This window comes from Anser anser (assembly GCF_964211835.1).
Source record: "Anser anser genome assembly, chromosome: 3".
NCBI classification, from domain to species: domain Eukaryota; kingdom Metazoa; phylum Chordata; class Aves; order Anseriformes; family Anatidae; genus Anser; species Anser anser.
Genome location: NC_139722.1, coordinates 121,580,565 through 121,601,282, shown reverse-complemented (window position 1 = coordinate 121,601,282; position 20,718 = coordinate 121,580,565). Strand labels below are relative to the sequence as shown.

The window sequence follows — 20,718 nt, the reverse complement described above, 5'->3', positions numbered from 1 at the left end:
AACCACATCTCCGTGCAGGTGGAAACAACAGCATGCCTGGTGACAGGAAAAAAAAACTGGGCCCCATGCATGTAGGGCACTCTATTTACTGCACACCCTCCCTTCTTAGCTGCAAAATCAGTTGCTGCAAATAAAAGCTCTCCCTTCTCTTACATCCCTTAGCCAGTTCCTACAAATAAACGTTTTTTAAAACATCATGCTTGAAAAAACCCACCTTATTCTTTCTCCTCAACAGTAAAAATCTTTTCAGGGACTTATTTTCTTTTATAACTAAGGCCACCATCAGTCTTTCAGCTGATACAGCAACCTCAAAGTAGGTCTAAGTTGTATTTGCACTCTCTCTATGGTGTAAAAAGGTTTTAGTTTAAAAGGCCCAGTTCATCTTTAAGATTGCAGACCATTTGGCACTGAGAATGGCTTTTGGATATATTTATGCAGTACAAAGACGAGTGATGCTCACATGATGCTGAATCTTCTAATTTAATAATTTCCTCTTTGTTGTCATTCATAACTTCGGTCTGTTTTTTAAAACCCTGGGCACCTCTCCAGCAAAGGACTTTCTTCCTGCTCCACAACAGCACACTGGTCCTACAAGGAGAGAAGTACTACACAGCCCACCTTTATATCACCTCCATTTACAGATCCTGTTAGTATGGTTGCTGCTCCCACACAAGCAATGAATATGCTGATACATCCCAAGAGAACCAAAGTGCTCATAGGCTAAAGATTCTCCTAATTCTGTTGATTTTAAGATAATTTATTTCATGAAACAAATCTCCAGTTAAGTGGGGATTGCAGGAAAACACCACTTGGAGAAAATCTGTTCAGTTTAGTCCATATGGGAAGACTCAACAGTTAAAATTATTCTCTTCACTCAAGTGTATCCTTGACCCACCCTGAGGCAGAAGAGACTTCTTGCAAATGTGTGAGTATTTGTGGTAATGCCCAAACTCATTTCCAGTCTTAAAGCATCATCTGTTGCAGCTTTACCTCTAATGTCATGCATTTTCTTTCTAAAGATGCCAATTTGCGTTACAGACGCAAAGTTTAAGTGTGCTCCATATGGACGGCCTAAAAGAGCCTTTCAATATGCCTGTGTAGGTACATATCGCTCCTTAGGGAAACCAAGTCAGCAGGGAACAAGACCTTAAAACAAGTCTACAGCACGTACTGGAAACAGCCCCCCTTATCTCCAACCTGATACCTCGATTTGCACTTAAAAGCTAGCTTCTGACCTGTGTCATAACTCAGTATTTCCACTTCATTCTCCACAGCCTCCTTCCCACTCAAATTTCATCTAACAGCTCATCACTCGCCTTGAAACATCTGCTTGGAAAAACACAATACACGTTTCTGTCACGGAATTACTGGCATGGATTATCCCCTTCCCACGTCAGCAGTAAATATGCCATATTGTCACACTTGTTGAAGAATTACATGTTGCCCTGTCCTTTATGTGAGGATCTATTTTGCTTTCCATGGGTACAGCTTTTCTAAACAGCTTCTGATTAAGGGGAAAAAAAAACAAAAAACAACACAACATTTTGGTATAGCTGCCCCCCAGGCTCAATGTCAGTATTCAGTTGTGGTAACAGTGCTGGGAGCTGTTTGGGGTTCCTCTCTCATGCAGCGGGGCTTAGAGTAAAAGTCAACTTCAGCTTCCTCTGATGTTTCTCGCCATTCCGAGCAGATGGGTCCTGTTGGATCCAGTGGCAATGAAAAATCATCATACGAAAGCATTGCCAGAATCTCAGCCGAAGAGCAGCTTCCCAGATTAAACACTGTATCGTGGCATTAGGAGGGAGGGGAGGCGAGCTTATGTCAATGCCATTGTCCTATATACGGTCAAAAACCAAGCCCAAATCAATTTGACTGAAATTCATTTCAGAAAGTTTGAATTAGAAGTTGGTTAAAACTAGCTGTGATTCCTCAAACTCATGAGGTGACCATGAAGAAAAGTTGGCTCCATCCTACAGAACACAGGTGTTCCCAATCCTGAGTTCAGAAAGGGCACAAATGCCTTTTGATTTCATTTTCCTGGCTGCAATCCCCAGAGTGTCCTGAAGAATACAATCCCATGCTTTTATACCCTTCTCTGCATTGTCATTGTTCAAAACAATCCTCCTTTCCCTATCCCTTCTATTCTGTGAGCAAATGTTGCACTTTAAATCTGTGGAGAATACCACTCTAAGAGGCATCTGGTTTAGCTGCAGCAGAAGGCAGCACCTCTGTGTAGGCAGAGGAGGTTATCACAAACGGCCATGCTCTTTCAGCAGCTCCTGCAGTCTCTGCTCTGACTCAGGTCCCCGTTGCACCATGCCAGCAGGTTGCCAGCACTGCTCCTTGCCCAGCGCTGTCAACTCCTCCCCAGCCAGGTGGTGCTGACAGCTGCAGAAGGCCCACTTAGCTTTAATAAAAACCAAGCCTAATTTTACAAAGCTGCCCGCCTGCCTGGAGTGATATAGCAACAACTGTCAAAAGGTCAAAGCTTATTCTAATATTTCAAACCTGTAATACTTAAACTTCAAGGTTCACACAAGCGCTAGCGATATATTAGTGATCCTTTCTTGTCCGTTTGTAACGCCTTCCAAGCTCCATTGCTACCTCAATGGAGATGAAATACGCGATCACACAACACCGACCTTCCTGAAGTGCTGCCTGGTGGGAATTAGACGGGCTGCACAATGTCTTCTTTCAGGAAATTTCATAACTAGAAACCAGAGACAAAACAGAAGCCAATCTCATGACAGAGGGAAGCCACAATTACGCAGCTGCTCACATCCATGTATCTGCTCTTGCACCCAGCAGCAGCGTGGTTTTGTGTAGCACAGCTACCTTTTTATTCTATTACCATAAATACACCGGGCAGAAAAGACAAGGGAGCTTGCTCCCATGAATGCCTTTCCCAGCCCACTAGGAAGTAACTGGAATTTGTATCGATCGGGCTGTACGCCGTAAAGCTTGCAATTGCACTTTTTTAGCTCCTAGATTCAGAGGCTTATGGATCCCCATCACAAAGCACGCTAATAAAATCAGCAGAGGTTTATGTATTGCTGCTGCACAGCATCGGGTTAGCAGCGTATTGCTGCCAGTGACAGGCCATCTGCCACAAAGGATGCACCAAAACAGAAGGGCTTCCACAGACCAATTTCTGTACTGAGAGGAAAGGCAGGAAAAGCTGGGAAATAAGGGACTGGTTTGCAAAACAGTCCACGTCCTATGCATCTAGCTTTTACCCCAAACAGTTTTTAATTTGATACTTTCCAAGGAGTAACCTTGATGGTTGTCATGACACCCTGTATGTCAGAATCCTTTCTTTTAACCTTCAAATGCTTTCCTTTGATTTCCACCAGGGAGCTCGCAGAGAGCACAGCTGCAGAGCTCCCCGGTGCTTGGCACCACGGAGCAGGACCAAGGCAGGCAGCTCGCCACCGGGTTTCTCCCACCTCACCCCAGGACCTGGCTGCCACAAACCGTCCTCAGGTTGCCGGAGAGACAGGGCAGGGGAAGTGTAGGCTGCATAGTCCCATTGGGTTATCTCGGCAAGCCCTTAGCAGAGAGGCTTTTTACATAACTGCCTGTCCCACTGGCTGCTGGTCAGGCTGCTTTCTAAAGCACATCTGCACAATTAAAATTATTTTCAAAAATCTTAGAAACAAAGGAGTTCTGCCTAGATTGCAACGTCTGCCTGGTTCCGATTTGTCACAGGTCCCTCTATTCAGCCATCACCTACAGCACACAAAAGTGGCCCCAGAAGACCACAAAACTCATTATTCATTGGAGTTGCATGTGCACGGCCATGGATTTTGGTGCCAGAACCTTCCCTTGTCCCCACTGGGTCATAGCACAGGCTGGTTTAAATGAAGTGCTAAAATCATCATCCTGCTACACATTCTTTAAACTGCTGCTGCTTTTTTTTTGGCCAGGAATGAGGGAGTATCTTTACAGTGAGGTTATTAGCATAAAATAATTAGACTTTGGAGTATATTTTCCTCCCAGAGCATGTACATAATTCGCATTAATATTTATAGGAACCTCTATCCACACTCATTGAAAGGAGGCTGTACCTCAAGGGAGTGAGAGTCTAAACCCTAAATATGTTTTTGCTTATCACTGAAGATTTCCATACACCCCTGTAAACTGCTATCCTCATTATCTACTACTTACTCTTCCTAGTTTATTTCCATTGAGACAAATTTTTAACAAATCACGGAAGAAAATCATTTGCTCGGGCCTCACACAGCAGGCAATCAAAAAATGATGCATGCAAATTCTACGGAAATTGCTCTTTGTGTCCAAACTTTGAGACCCAGTTCACATTATGGTTTCCATGGAATAAATGGAAAAGCTTCCTTGACGAAATTACATTCCTTTGGTAGGAAAAGCGATGACTCTCTGGTTAATGCTAGCAGTGCCTGCTGCATGCCCGTTTACGGGCTCTTCCTAGTTCCAAGTAGCCAGCATTAATCTGGGGTATGGCAAGCACTGAAGAAGTGGCTTGAGACTATCAGTGCTTCACAGAGTAATGGAAGGGAGATTTGGGGAAATAAACTCCTACAGCAGAAGGATCGTCTTTAGGATGGTTTGAACAGATACCTAGATGGGGATGTAAAATTTCATGTGTCTTGGACCGCTGCAGTCTAAAGTCTGAAACATTCAGTGCTAAACGACACAATCACAGATTTAGCAAGCTGTAGATGATGCAATGACATCAAAGAGAACGTCTCTTCTTCTGGGACCTTTCCTTTAGGAGAGAGGTGCCTACAAATGACCATAACAAAAGGGAAATGATGAACAGTGAAGTGCTGCCAAAGAAACAGTAGGATTACGTAAGGAATGGAACTGCCAAAGTCTTGGCTCAAAATGTCATTTTATGAGTCTGCAGGTAACAACAGCAGTTTGCAAAACAGGGAACAATGAAAAAATAGAAAACAAGGTCCCTGAAAAGGACTGAAAATTACAACCACTTCCATTTCATCAAGGGCCAGCCCAATTGAAGTTATTCCCTCATTTCACCTCACCCCATGCCACCCCAGACTGAAATGCAGCTTAGATCAGAGAAATGCCCTAGCTCAGAAACAATCGTTTTCTTTGCATGGTATTTTTTAAAATGCAGATTCCTTTCCCAACAACAGCTATTCGTCTGAGAAGAAAAGTGGCAATGGTCAGAAGAACAAATAGTGAGGACGGAGGAGGCAGGACTACCTAAACTCAGAACACCGCTGAGAAAAACATCGGGTGAAACCACCACGGTGGAACAACAGCGCACATTTATTAGCTTCTTGGCTGAGATTCAATTCTCCAGAAGTGCAAAGACCCAGGTTCCATCTCTTCTTGCCCAACAGTAAATACAGACTCACTCCATTTATTTCAGTGAAATTACTTCAGATTTTCACTGCTGCAAATTGAAGCAATGTCTGTATCTTGTGTTTAACACCATCCCCGCGAGGAGAAAAACTGTTAAAAGCCTCCCTCCAGTTGAACTCAAGCTCCGTCATGCTGGGCTGAACTCACGAGGACAAGATATTATTCTTCGCTTCAAGGGCCAATGTCTGTTTCCAAAGAAATAACCAAATTGGAACACAACCCACCGGTGAGGAAAAGATGCTGAAATACTGAGGGGGAAAGAGGGAGCAGGGGTGCTGAGAGAAGCAGCACACAGAGCCCGGTCAGTCAGTGTGTATTTCCAGACAGGTCCTCTTCAGCATGTCCCTCCTGGGGCTTGTGAGGGCTCACCACAAGTGTCTGTGCCCAGTTCCACAGAAATGCTGCAAAAATCCCGGTGCGATCCCCACTTGAGCCATGTGTTGTTGCTTCATGCGCTTCTTCTCCCTCCCATTTACGCCAGGTACCTTCTTCCACAGTTGCCTATAGGTGCTGAAAACTCTCCAGGGGAGTTTCTCTTCTCTGTGTTGCAACTCACCATGAAGGCAACTTTTAGACAGGCGGAAAGCACGAGCCCCTCATACCTTACACAAGCATGCAACGGAGGTCATGATTTGATCAGGGATGAAGGAAGCAGATGGTTATTTTGTTTGTGTTTCCCTAACATCTGTTATGTAAACAGAGTCCTGGAAAACTATTGTCTTGTCCAGTAAAATAAGTATCTGAGGTTCTTATGGAAAATATGTCTGAAAAGAAAAAACGCCCTTTCCTGTTTGTCAACCCTCACAACAAAAATATAAAGGCACAACTGGGATGAAATGTCTGCTATTTGTCCCCCTCTTAAGTCTCCTCTCAGTTTAACTTAGAACTTGATTAAAAAAAAAAAAAAATGAAGGAAATCATTCTTCACGTCTTTCATCCAAATCACTAGTCAAAGTAGGTAAACGGCTGCTGTTTTAATCAGAGAAAACACAGTAAAAGAGGTTTCAAATTACCTCCTAAAGGAGATGAAAACTATTTTTCATTTCATTGCACATCTACATCTAAGGGTAATGTGCTCAGTGGAGACAGAACCTCAGCTTGGAGGCAGTGCTAAAAAGACGCCTTGCCCTGGTGTTACACTGCTGCTGCTGGCAGCTGGGGCAGGAGAAGTGGAAGGAGCTAAATGCCAGCTTCCTACTTGCAGAGACCCAAGAGAGCTCCGAATTCCACGAGCAAACACTCTAATAAAACCTATGCAACACCTACACAACCCTAGTGCTGAGAAATCACTGATACATCTCTCTGACAAACCACCCCTTCCCCTGCTGAGCAACACGTTTCTGGGGAGCCTGAAGTAGCACAAAGACACCAAGCTCCCTGGCTTTCTGCTTCCATTGGAGAATACAAGGGCTCGAGGGCTGGATTTTCTCTTCTAGAAAATGCTGTAGCTATATATGTTAAATGGATAAATTGTAGCGTGTTCAGCCAAATAACTTGGGCTTAGTTTATATAAAAAAAGGAGTTACTTATTGAGCAGCAAAGAATGAAAATGTTATTTAGGTTACGGTCTCCTGAGCACAAAGACCCCTTACTCACATCCCTACTAGGCTGGAGGTGAACGTGCTTTCTCCATCTGCTGCTGCTACCCAGGACGGAGATGCGCAGTCCTGAGAAAAGCTGGAACGAGCCCTGGGGAAGCAGGGACAGGAGCGGAGGCAGGACCACTAGTGCCGCATCATACCCAGGGACAAATGCCTCCATGCAACTCTGTTATTATTTTACGCTTAGATAGCCTCTAGCACATTAATTTCCCTTGAGCCTCTAGATCGTGCATGTGGAAACACTAAATGACAACAGTAATTACAGTTTAAGGTTACTGTCCTTTGTCTAAGTCTTTCGGGCTTCAGAGGATCTACACTAATCTCTTGTTTTTTATTTTTTCCCCGCTGTTCTCATCTCAGTTTTCTTATTGCCCAGGTGCTGTAAAGACCACTGAATACCACAAATGGCTATAATCCAACCTTTTTTTTCTTTTTCCTTCCTTTGGAACAGCAGACTGCATCTGGAATCTACTCGTGCTTTTGTTCTGCTTTGCTATATGCTGTTTTGGAAACCTTAAAATCCTCTCTGTTTATTGCCAGCATTTGTAAAATGGGCATAATCCATATCTGAAGCATGTTTTGAAACCTGTAGTTAATGATTAGTTCATTATATACTGTAAAATACCACAAATTATTTCAGATGGACAGGCTGATCATTTCAGTGGGAGATCTCCAAGTACAAAATCACCAAACCAGTCCTTTTCTCAGTCGTCTATTTTGCAGGCAGATATAAAGTATTTGGAAAGATTTATTGGAAAGATTTAATTTACTTTCTGGTTTAGGCTGAATTATTCATTGTTTCAAGTCAGGCAGGTAATTCACCTTGCACACACTTCTTAAGAACAGTGCTAATAAGAAAAACACAATGGGTAGATTTTCCTGACAAACAACATTCTCAGGTAGACAGCTGTCTTTACTGAAAGATGTCCTTGCCTTGTGCAAAAACATTCAGTGTTCCACAGCTAATGGCACGACACAAGTAACTTCATTTCCACTCATGCTCCTAAAAGCAATGTCCGTCTTCATACCTTCTAATCCCAATCTGAAATTTGCATTTCTTTCATACACTCAGATTTTTGTCAAGCTTCCCCGACATGCAAAAGTGAAAACATTTCATAATTAAATTCCAAATTGCTCCAAGACCCGCATATACCACCACTGCAATTAAACAAAAAATATATATATTTTTTTTGCTATGGCAAGATGCTGCAGAAGAAGTTTCTTCCTTCGATGACGATGAGTTCCCCTTTTCTGTGAGCAGAAGATGGCTGCAGTTCTGGACAAAAAGCAGGTGCTTGTTTCAGAGGCTGTCCCGTACTACCTACTTGTCCTTGCATGAAATGCAGTTTTTACATCATTATGGAAAATGGAGTCAGACCTATGGATATCTGGAAATGGGATTTTCATTTTGATGGAAATACTGAAACTGAAGAAAATCATCAAGTGATCACAAAACAAAATCCTACAAAAGTTCCAACTGGAAATGTTGAAACAAACTTTTAACTAAATGAAGTAATTTAGTGCAATAAAATATTTTTGACTGATTCATTATTTTGAGTATGAAAATGTAGGCTACGTTCCTGTTACTTTGTGGCTGCATGATCAGAAATAAAGCCATTGAAATTTTCATTTTTTTTTTCTCCTGTAGGAAAATAATAGTAATTTTGGTTTGATTGCCCTATGGAAAATTTTTCTTAAGATTTTCTTATAACACGCCTTGCACAAGTGGGAAAAAGATCCTTGAGAATTATATGGTATGAATATGGTTATGTCAGGAAACAAGGGGAAAAATATTTAATATGCAGGTTTCCCTTCTTTTCAGAAAACAAGTAGTCCAGACAGAAATCCTCTTCCTATAGCAATCAAGGGAATCATTCCAAGAAAAGCTCATGAAATAAAAAAAGAAAAAAAGTTCCAAAAAGAAATAAAATGGATTCCAATGAACATTTTCCCGTGATAGCATCACAGTTCATAAAAGAGAATAAAGAAAGCACTGTTCAATTACGGTAGTGTCTCCTGGCCTTAGAAAATCAGAATTTTTGTCCAAACTGTCAGAGATTGTTTGTTGCCCCACAGTATCAGACCCATACAATGTGATAGGCAGGCTATTACAAGAAAAGTTCAGCCTGTTTTGAGATGGAGAAAATAGCAATGATAACGGTACTTATAGGGTTTATAAAAGGTACCTCACATTTCTCAGACGCTCTGCAGATGCTGCCTAGCATGCAGTTTCACCAAGCAGAGGGGCTGGGATAGCAGCTGCCAGCCAGAGCCAAGAGCTCCTTGGTTCACCAGGAAGCAAATGCCTCCAGGCACAATGACGCTGACTTTGGTCGAACCACGTGTAGGACAGAAGCAATCCAGCGATCCAGCAGCTCTGCAGGGGAAAGCTGGCTAAGCACCAGGGAAATCAGTGGAGTAACACAGAAGATACGCTCAGGACTGAGTTTATCATATCTGCTAGATGACAAAGCCAAGTTAGATAGGAACAAATGTAATCAATCACTCAGCCGCAGCCTTCAAGACAAAACACAGGGCATCTTCTCGCCACTGAGGCTTATTTGATTTTCTGCTTTTTGACAAGGATGCAACCAATGCACCTGGACCTCCTCCAAAGATAAGAAAGAGGAGAGAGTGTGTGGAGGTGGCGAGGAAGAAGAGAACCAGCTATTAATGTTCAGCATAGCACTGCAGTGTTACATAAGCTGGAGCCAAGCAGTAATCAGCTTAGCGTAAGGCCAGTAGCATAGAAGAAACAATTAGATCTGGCAATCCTGGTTCTTCTGTGAAGACTTCAAGTTTGCAAGGCTCACGGACCCATAACTGTGTATTCCTATGTACGAAAGAATAAAGCTTGCAATCAATGAAGGTAAAATGAATGGAGACACACGATTTACATTTATGAAATATTAACTCTGTATGCATAGTAAGAGTGTATTTCTTCTCAGCAGTAGCCGTGTATCAATATAGAACATAAAGCAGTATCTTTACTTAAATGAGGCCATTCAGATATCATTTCATGTAAGCAAAGTTGTAATATTGACCAGAGCCCATTTATGACAGTGTGGAGCTGATATTATAGACCTAAGGAGGAAAAATAAATAAATCACATGGCGATGTTATGGTATTTAGTAGTCTTTCCACAATGTTTTGTTCTACCCAGTCCTGTCCTACCCCTCAGCATGGAAGTTTACAAGGCCAAGAAGCATTATGCAACTTCATCAACCCATGACATACATATTAGCATTTTAATTACTGTTGGCTATTCTCAGACGTTCGAGGCATCCATTTTACTGAGAAGCCATGTTCCAATGCAGCTTCAAATAATTACTGCAGAAAACTATTCAGAAACAATTTAAATTGAAACCTTTAATTCATTTCCATTCTATCTCCAAATACTGCAATCAACTTTCTCTGACCTTTTTAAACTCTTTTTTGTATTCATGGAACGCATCACGCATGCAAGCAATGATTTCACAGATGTATTTATAAATCCTTGGTGGCTTCTGGACTGTTGAGTTTGTGGCAAAAAAAAATTAATCGTATATTTGGGATACAGCACACATGCTTTGCAGATCTGGAAACATAGAATGCTTGTAGCAACAGCGTTTGGAACAGATTGCAAAAAACCAATAGGCTGAAATGCCATTCACAAAGGAAACACTCATCAAATTTTAAACAACAGTAAAGCATGTTAAATGGCATGAGCGGATGCACTACATATTACATTTATTATGCGATACATTAACTTGTACCATTATATCAATTCTTTTAGCTCAAGTCTCTTAGTAGAGAGGGCTTTTTATTTTGTTTTTAAACATCACAGCTCCTTCAGATATCCCAGAAACTACACCAAGGCAAAAAATGTTCCAGTCTTATGTTGCTTTTGATTTAACTGTTCATCCTTGGCAATAAGTACAAGGCAGTGCAGTGAATGTCATATAAAATGAATGGTTCTGTACATCTCATGTACACATAAAAAGTCTGTTTTAACAGCTGATTTACTGACATCAAGAAAGAATAAACTGTTAGAAATTATTTTTCTTCCATTCTTAATCTGCTGTGGCAAAGTCTAAAATACATGGGCATCATATGCTATCAATAGTACAATATTTTGACTAATTCTAGATTATTCCCAATGTATATGTCAACTCATTTATTTCCAGTCTTTTAAAAGGATTTAACTCTCATGCAGTTTTCCAGTCTCCAGTATCCCAAATTTTGTGTTTGGATTAGGGATTTTCCAGAAGAAAATAGACTACGAAATGCCTTGTATTGTTCCTGGGGAAGTTATAGTATACAATTAATTTGTTTACAACAAGAAAGTACAGCTGTACAGTACACAGGCTCTCAAAACTTAAAGCAAAGTTAACCCTGAAGACGGGCTCTCGCATGGCAGTCTGGGTTGTATCACAGCTTGAGCATTGGTGACTTGGGAAGGGAGAGCACGCATTGCACCCTACCTTTTTTGTCATCACCAAGCACGAGCGCTCTCAGACTGCAGCTGAACTCCTCCAAGGCACTCCCGGCTGTCCTGAACTGAGCCTTGCTGAGAGCAAGGAGAGGCATCAGCGTCAGCATGTGGGGCCAGTGCACGCCAACACAACTGCAGCCTGGACAAGGCCGAGCAGCAGCTGCCTGCCTGCATCTCACCAGCACAAGCGGCGTATGTTCTCACCACTGCTTGCATTACAACATTAAACAGACCCCATCAAAGAGTGAAAGCTGCAAGCTGCACAGGCAAATAACAAAGGCAATGCCCGTTCTAATGCTCAGACTGTTCTTGAGACAGGAAACCAGAGGGAGACAGAAAAAGCAGAGCGAGACTGGAGCACGAGGGTGCTGTCAAGAGAACAAAGATCAGAAACGTAACTAATGCCAACTCAGCAATTTGCAGGCAGCAGAGGGGAGGCTGAAGGTGGTCAGCTGTCTCAACAGCTTTCTAAAAATTACTGAACTTCCCACGTGGCTACAAATATTTCTGAGGGATAGAGCCCACTTTATCACCTTACTCCATGTTATCCTGAGCATCACTTTCAGCATTACAAAAATGATACAACATGGGACTGGAAGCAATGCCAAGAGCTCATCCGAACCCTCCCAGGCCTGGGGCAGAACCAGCCTGAGCCCGTTCCGACGGCTGTCTGACCTTCACTTCAAACCCCTGCTCACGTGGACTCCACGGCCCCCATGCACAAGGACTGCACTGTGGCAGTACTTTTATTTTTGGAAAATTCCACAGGAGTCTGCAAAGCATCGTCTCCACTTACCAGTCTATTATCTTGCTGTACTTTTTTTTCTTTCTTTCCTAATAGCAATAGTTTTAGCTTACCCTGCAATTTTAGTTATACAGTATTTCCATAAAAACCACATGCATGTTTGAGCTCAGTGTCATTTTGATAGTCTGTTATTTTAATATGTGGAGCTAATGGTCCTTTTTCATACAATATGGCTATACAAGATTTCCAACTTTCTTTAATGCTGATGTTGCTGGATTGATTTTTGCTGTTCCCCTCCCATCCCCATAAATGCTTTTCTAGTTGCAAAGTAATAGGGCAATTCAGCGTAGCTTTTACATGGGGCTGGATATAACTGCATTCGCTCCACTAGCAAATTGTTTGAAATATTCTATTTTCTATACTCAGCAGTGTTGTGATGGTTTACATTAGAACTGCATTGCACATCACGGAAACAATATATAGCCTACATACACAAGCCAGCAACATTGCACTTAACATCAGGAATTCAAACTTGGAAACCCGAAATTCTTCACTATATGCTCAACAGACTTCCTCAGAGGTGAAGACGACTCCTGCATCAACCTAAGTGACAGCTTAAGTGTCTGAGTGACTCTAGGCCTCAGTACTTTTATAGATTTCTTTTTACTCTTCTTATAGAAACTGGCTCTTATGAGGTATCTCCTGATATCTCAATTAAAGAGCAACTATGTGCCTTAAAGCTGGAGCCACTGTTGGTCAACTCTGTGAAACAGCTGCACAGGACTTTCTGTGGGCTGTTCATTTTCATCCAGCTCTTTCTGGGCACGTACAGAGTTTATAAGAGGCCGGGGACAGCTAGAAATAGGACCCCCTCAGGTTCAGTTTTCAAAAAGCAGTCATAGGGAATTTAGCAATCACTACTTGCAGTGACAAGAGCCATGCACTGACAACAGTCATGAACCAAATTTACTACTTCACTGAATTTTCACTTTTCTTGGAATGGCAAAGATCATATGACACGTCCAGCAGATTTCCTACTGTTACTTAGCTTTGTCCTACTGGCTGTGATTGACCACTATCTGCAATTTGTCTAAATATCATAAAAGCAAAATGTTTTATGTAAGTGGTAAATTCTCTCAGTAACAAGACATACACCACACCACTTACCAGATTATCTAATATATATGGATGACTAGAGCTCATTCAATAATTTTTTCCCTCCTCTTATAATGCTTGCCTTCTAGCTTCATTATGAATTAGAAGTACAAAATCTTGGAAAAGGACCCTGACCTGTATGGGAAAGCAAAACAAATACAGTTCAAGAACCCGTCAAGCTGAGAAAGTTGTTAATAAAAGAATCAGGCCTCCCCCTGAACCGCAACAGACTCGCAGAAGCCCTTCCTCACATGCACTGGATAAAGTGCAACACAACTTACTACAGGAACAGATAAAACAGTGATCCATTCATGGAAGACACTGTCTGTTTTCTGCCCAGCATGCTTCGTGTTGGCAAAGATGTCTTCAGCTCTTGTTTGGTGATCAAGCTGGCAATGCAGTTTTAATGAATAGCGTGTAAGTTGGAGGGTGGCTGGTTTTGTTTCAACATTGGAAAGAAGATATTTCCTCTAATGAGTTTTCCTTGGTCGTTCAATATTTATTACAGGTACTTAAACAGAGCTTTTATTACTTAATGTTCCATTTCCTTCAAAAAGGATAACACCAATGCTTGTGTAATACTGCCCAACAGTCTCATAAAATTGACAGCAGTTCCAAACTTTTCTTAGGCGTGATCCTACCAGCAGCATGTCAGCCTAGTCAGACCATGTATTAGGGCAAAACTCCAAAGAGCCTTCGCTGGGAAGTCTGTCACCTCTACCATCTGCAGCACCAATTTACATAAAAGAGTTTTTTATCCTGCTATTCTCTCTATCTCTCTGTCCTCACACACACATCCACACCTCCCTGTGTGGCAGAGAACTGGCCGAGGGACCTGACACTTTCCCCCCAGATTTGAGATGGGGCAGTAAGTCTTGGGCATTATGTTCACTTTATATGATGCTGCTCCACACAGAAGCTGAAAGCTTTCCACAGATCTGGGGTCACTGCTGTGGTGAACTGCATGGAAATTAATCCCTCTGCCTGCAAAAGGGGTCATTAGCAGTGCGCAGGCCAAGTGCTGCCCCTTTCCTATGGGATGGATTTGGGTACTGCTGCACCTTTGCTTTTGGGAGGGAGCCAGCTCTCTTCTCAGAGACAGGAAGCATCTCAGGATACCTTCCAAGCTTTGTTCAGGAGCTTATCAGGGAAAGACAATACTGGTCACTGGACAAGAAGTTGGGAAGGCAAAATGGGGGACATGGAACAGGACAAGAAGCCAAATTCTGCCATTTTAATAAATATAATTAGAATGTTATTGCTATGTTTCGGGGACAGAATTGCCTGTCATTGGTACCAGAAGGATGGTTACATCTCCATCAGCAGTTACAGAGATCTGACCAAATCTGCAAGGAAAGCTACAGGGCAATGGCTCCTGCTGCTCGCAGCCCCGGGTCACTTTGCTCTACGCTCACTGGAGAACTGAGGAAAGCTGGCTTCTGATCTCATCAGGAACATCTTGACTTCTGCAGAAGGCAGGATCTGTGCTGGCATCAAGTGGAATGGGATAAAAGTCTCCCTCTTTAGCTGATGTCAAGCCTCTCACTACTGCTGCCAGAAAGGCTACTGAAAGTTGGCTTATGCTGCAGTGCCACTGCTGAGGGCGGCTGCCTGCAAAGCAGCGGTGGCTCTAACCAAGCTGCCAGCTCTCCTTCCCCCCGTTGGAGGTGACCGCAGATGAAACATGCAGGCTATGGCAGCACAGGGCACTTCTGCCTTCGTGCAGCAGGCAAGTGGTGGGGCAGCGAGGGAGCTGGGGGCCACGTGTCCCAGCACAACAAAAAACAGAGAGCCAAAGAGGAGAAAGGAAGATAAGACTACTGAGAGAGCCGACAAAGACTAATGAGGCTGGTGAAGACAAAACCCAGGGCAGCACAATCAGTGCACCCGAGGCAATGGCCCAACCAAAAGCCAGTCACATTACGGGGGCACAGCAGGGAGCTAAGGTGAGGAAGGATATGGAAGGTTGTGATGTATTTAATTAAAAGCTTGGATCTTCTGCATTTATAGGTCCCTTTGCTTCCCTTGTCTCATGACAGCAGCAGTTTGGGAGTACTGGTAACCCTGGGCATCCAGAAGCTGCGCACCTGTACCGGCACGTGCATCAGCTGAGCCTCCCAACCTAACCCCTTTCGGAAAACACAACAATTGCCATTCCCGGGATGTTTATTTCCAGAGAAGTCATCATCTAAGTGCCAAACTCACTCACTCTCAGTGGAAGATTCTCATTGCACCTTCCCCCTCTCCACACATATATATTTATTCCCCTAGCACCAACACAGATGCACTTGCATATAGATATCAGTAATGGGACTCAGCTCTGCTCTGTATATTAAAGCTGCTTTCTTGAGTGGGATTAATCTTGGCAGCTGTCTGACAGGGGAGACTGTGTGGGAGGAGAATGGTTTTATCTAAAACTTGAAAGAAAGCAAAAATAATCTTTGAGAGAACAAACTGTGTTTCAACTCTTGCTCCTTCAGTGGAAGACTATTTACTAACAGAAGATACCCAACAACAGCAAATATACAAAAGTATGGCTCTAAAAGGTAACGTAAGGACTGTGTATTTTTTCTTTCCTTTTATTTATGTGGCCACTTTTCAAAATATGTATTAATAATATAGCTTAGTCTTCCTATAGAGACCCAGAATCTGAAGCAGTTTTGAAAATGAAAATGAAGGAAATCCCATGGCTTTCTTTCAGCTATGGTGCAGCAATCCCAACCTGCTTTTGCTGTACTTTCAAAAACAGGAAACCTGACGAACAAGACAGTATGAAATATCTCCGTATTTCTGATGTATTTCTCCAGAGCAATCACATTGCTGAAAGGTCCCAGTGCTCTACATAATGATAAAAAAGTTTGCTCTTACAGAAGCTGCATTTCCCCTTGCCCCCAGGGAAGTTTCACGTGGAAAATGTCACCTAGCTATAGCTGCGCTGTTCCCTGTGCTCAGGAGGCAGCGTACTTTCACGTCAGTGTGGCTGCTCTCTTTTCAGTCCCTCAGTCTACCCCTGGGCTTCTCCAAGTCCTCCTCAGCTCAAGAGCGAGCTCCATGCCCAATCACTCAACCGTTTTTCTGACTCTGGGCTCTTGTTCCAGCCTGTCCCACTTATTCTCTCCTCACCTTCATGCCAATGTCTGGTCCCATGCTGCTCTGGCTCCTCACTGGCTTTATGTCACTCCTGACCCTTGTCCCTTGCTGCCACCCTGTTATTTCCTCCTCCCACAGGCCAGAGCAACGACTGCCTCCTTGCTTGCAGCTCCAGGGTAAAGAACAGCAGCTACTGAAGTGAAGCATCCCAATCAAACCAAGCCTGATGGCTGACCTTTTGGTCTGAGAAATTTCAACAAATAAAGGCAGATGAAAATGCAATTTCTCATCAAGAGTGCTGGGTATCTTTCTGCTATGTCTTATCTCATTCAAAGTTTCAGCTTTCATGTGTAAACATGTTAAAGAGGATTTTTTTCTTTCCCAAAACCTATTCAGCCCCAAAGATATGTAAGGAAAAATAACAAAATACAAGTGCACCTGCAAAATATGGAAATTTGCAACGGATGCAGAAGAGTTGTTTCTGAACAAACCTCTGCTGGCAGGTTCTCTGTACCTCGCAGAATGCAATTTCAGTAACAGAACAGCCTCCCTTTGAGATAGTTCAACGCACTCTGGCATTTGCCATCTTGAAAGTGAGGGTCTCTGGAAGGACTCTGCTGGCAGCAAAAGCCACAGAGCTTCATGCACCTGCACCTCTACCTCAAACAGCTCAATAGCACAACGCAAATGACACTTTCATGCATGCCCTCACCCGCTGCCGCGCTGCTTCAGGCTTCAGCAACACTAATGTATCAAATAATGTCAAATTAATCGTATCTGAGGCTGTTCCTCAGAATGAATATTCAATTCTTACTGGATCTCTAGGAAGGCATCTTAATAACGCTACACGCCCGCTCTCTTGAGAGCGATGACTTGCCATGCAACTGCCCCTCATGTTTTGCAGATCTCCAAATTATTTTGGTAAAAACATGCAGCAAGTGTTATGCAAAAAAAAAAAAAAAAGCTTTTTGAAGCATTTCAAAAGACATACAGAGCATGAAAATGATGCAGTAACCTGTTTGCATAGAGCTCTGCCATCTATCTCCCCAGACTCTTGAAAAACTGACATAGTTCCTCAAGGGACTTCCTTGATTAAAGAACATTAATTAATTGAGCGAACATCTGTGCTGTTTTTCAACTAATAATTAAGATTAACTAGGAATTGTAATCCCTGTAAAAGTGAAAAGTATACAGAATAACTGTAGCCCTCTTTCTCACAGAATTTGGGTAGGGATAAGCAACTGCAGCATGTGCTGTAGCGGTTCCTGAGAGGTTTGTAAGGCCCTGGGGTGCAAGCAGTCAGTTTGCTTCCTCGCTAGCATTTTATTTTTGGCTTCATGTGTTAACATATTAACCATGACAGTGCTGACATCTGTTGCTAAGTAAAATTGAGTATAAATGGTGTAGAAAGCTGCCATTAAACTCAGAAATTATTTTTGGAGTTTGAAATTAAGTACTGTCAACACAACTGATGTTTTCACTTATACACAAAAATGACAGGAATTTTAATGATTTCTCCAAACTCCATATACAAAAGTAAGAAGGAAAATAAAAGTAATTTTTTTAATTGCTCTCAAACTATATTACAAAAAGTGACCGACCTGTATGATATCATAAGAGCTCAAGGACTATCTAAGTGGGCAGAGTAAGTAGTAGGGCTAGGTGAGAAAGTGTCATATCACTTGTGGAAAGGAAATGTTGTTTCCATCCCACTCAGTGCTTCCATCTCCCACCGCAACTCACGTGGTCAGGATACACCCAGGAGCACCCTTTTCCTCACACAGTAGATATTCCTAGTTAGTTAGACTCAGGGCTTTATTACTGAACCCAAGGAGAGCCAGGGCATTGGTATGCAGCACCAGAAAGAAGTGGAGATTAACAGCAAAAATGAGATTTTATTGCACGACAGAAACAACTCAGAGCCTAGAGACCACAAATATCAGATGATTGCAAAAGACAACACTTCTGAAAGAGAAGACAGACTCATTTAAGCTGTTCTTAATAGCTTTTTGCTAGTACAGGCACTAAGTCTAGAGGTAGTCAATGGAATTGCCAGTCTGGAATTGGGATGGGACCGCTCAGCCATCTAATACTGAGGCTGCAATGGGAATTGGTGGGTTCATACAACTAGCATATAAATGTTTGTTAATTTTTCAGAAGTTTACGGAAATATTTGTTTCTGGTACGGACACACTCTGGACAACAACTGTACTCAGCCAGTAGCTTGCAATGCACTCCCTCAGCTGTATGCCTTTTCTGACATGGCTTTTAACAAGATTGGTACAAGGTAACGAAACACCTGTCTCACAGTACATTTGCATAGAATTCACTAATTGTACATGGTTTCTGAAAGGTTTACTTTCTGATCCCTGCTTGCTAAACAAAATGAAGGAAGCCTGAGAATTTCTGTTCTCGGCAGGCTGAACGGGTCTCTTACTCATACCCCTCTGACTCCAACTGCTACCAGCTTTAGAAAAGGGCGCGAGGAAGAAATACAGCACTTAAAGACCAGCAGCAGTCCCAAGGAAGCCGCCAGCTCTCAGCACCTCAGGATTAAGTAAGTGATGGGGACAAGCAGCATTGGAAGCTCTGTGGTTCACTCGCACAGCTCCCAGCCACAGGAGCAACTGGCCACGTGCATCTCCACTGGACCTGAGCCCAGAACCACTTGAAATTTCTGCACAAGTAGGAAAATTAAGTTGGGAATTCAACTAAACTTGCTTCCTGTGGTGTCACAACAATTACAATCCTATTTAACTTCTTTTTTTTCCTCTTTTCTTCCTACTTATTTTTTTTTCATTTTCACATGTTCCAATAACATATAATGTCTGGCAATAAAATTCTGTCTGGATAAAATTATTTCCCCCCTATTTTTGTTGCTCACAGTGCAGAGAGTTTAAAGCCTACTGAAGGATTAAAAAATAATCTATTTGCTGTCATGATATCATTCCTCAAGCTTATCTACTTTATTTGGGCAGTAAATACACTTTTTGTGCTACCTGGCCCCACTCCAGCCCAGTATTATAAAAATAAAAAAGAATTTGCTACTACTAGCCCTTGTCCTGAGGGGTTTATGCTTCTGCAAATTGAACATACAACTTGCAGAATAAGAGCAGGAATCTCTAAAGTACTTAAGTTTGACAGCATACAACCTCAGAGCATCCAGGGTGTGCACTTTCCCTAAGAAAAAATCCCCGCGTGACCACAGAGGAAATGTCGCAGTTCACACCATAAAGTATTCTAGGCTGGATAACCCAGGGACCAGCAGGAAGCAGGAGGCAACTGTAAAGGGGACGTACCCTTTACAGCCCCTTTCCAAAGCTCAGGTACAGAGTGCACTGAGATGCTCTGGAGGCTATGGCATCACTTAGTCTTATTGGAGAGGGGATATATCTCTGATAACGTGGACTATTTGTAATGTTACAATCTTACAATCAGACAATAGCTGAGCATGTTTGGAGGTGTGTGCATATGGCAGTCACCAAGCTTAAATAAAGCACGTAGGCATAACAACAGATTTGATTTTCATCTTGAGCTCAAAAAATAGGCTGTGTCACATGGGAAAAAAAAAAAGTGAAAATAATGGTGAAAAAATGGAAAAAACACTTACCCTGGAGTCCTTTTCCAGGTGAAGCTTGTGTTGAAGACTGCGTCTTCTCCTGGCCTTGGCAATGCCATTGTGATAGAAGAAGTAACCAGTATCTAGAAAAGGGAGCTGAGGAAAAGAGAGAAAAAACATCATTAGGTAATGATGTTACCTAACAAGAATGACATGGAACATTTTTACCTGTGAAGTGACTCGGAAGTCTGTAAAACAAGACTTGGGAAGTTACACCAAAAGGCCCAAGGCACTCTTGAGAATGTCACTTCCAAGTTACTTTTGAAATGGATGCCCATCAGCAGTAAGGGTCTTTGCTACAGGTTGAGGATGCGTAACTTTACTTGCACACGTTTGGTACTACTTTCACTTGAAGTTTAAGGGCAGCAGTGCCAATATTTCTGAAGGGCTTCCCAAATCGCATCAGGATAATTTCCTACTTCCTGAAAAGGCCAGAGTAAAAGAACAAAATGAACTTCAAATGATTTGAAACTATCACAAGCCATCCTTCAGCAATAAGGCGTTACACAGGTGCTTTCCTCAGCCATTATAATGCCCCAAGCTGATGCCATAAGCAGTAAGGCAGAAAGCAGAGTGATTTCTACTCTCTGGTATTTGGAATTTCTTCTGGACAATTTAAAAATGGAATACAGAAAGAACACCAAGAAAACAGACAGACACCTGCACA

At 42.5% G+C, this 20,718-nt stretch overlaps 1 protein-coding gene across 5 annotated transcripts in view; it reads right to left on the bottom strand.

The window, feature by feature from the left end:
- PCSK2 (proprotein convertase subtilisin/kexin type 2) overlaps nt 1–20,718 on the bottom strand; it is a 101,104-nt gene that overhangs the window by 61,779 nt on the left and 18,607 nt on the right. For all 5 annotated transcript variants that reach the window (XM_083829161.1, XM_083829163.1, XM_083829165.1 and 2 more), the window contains exon 2: nt 20,043–20,147. In XM_083829161.1, coding sequence (XP_083685287.1) covers nt 20,043–20,147 — 105 coding nt within the window. The remainder of the gene's footprint in view (nt 1–20,042; nt 20,148–20,718) is intronic.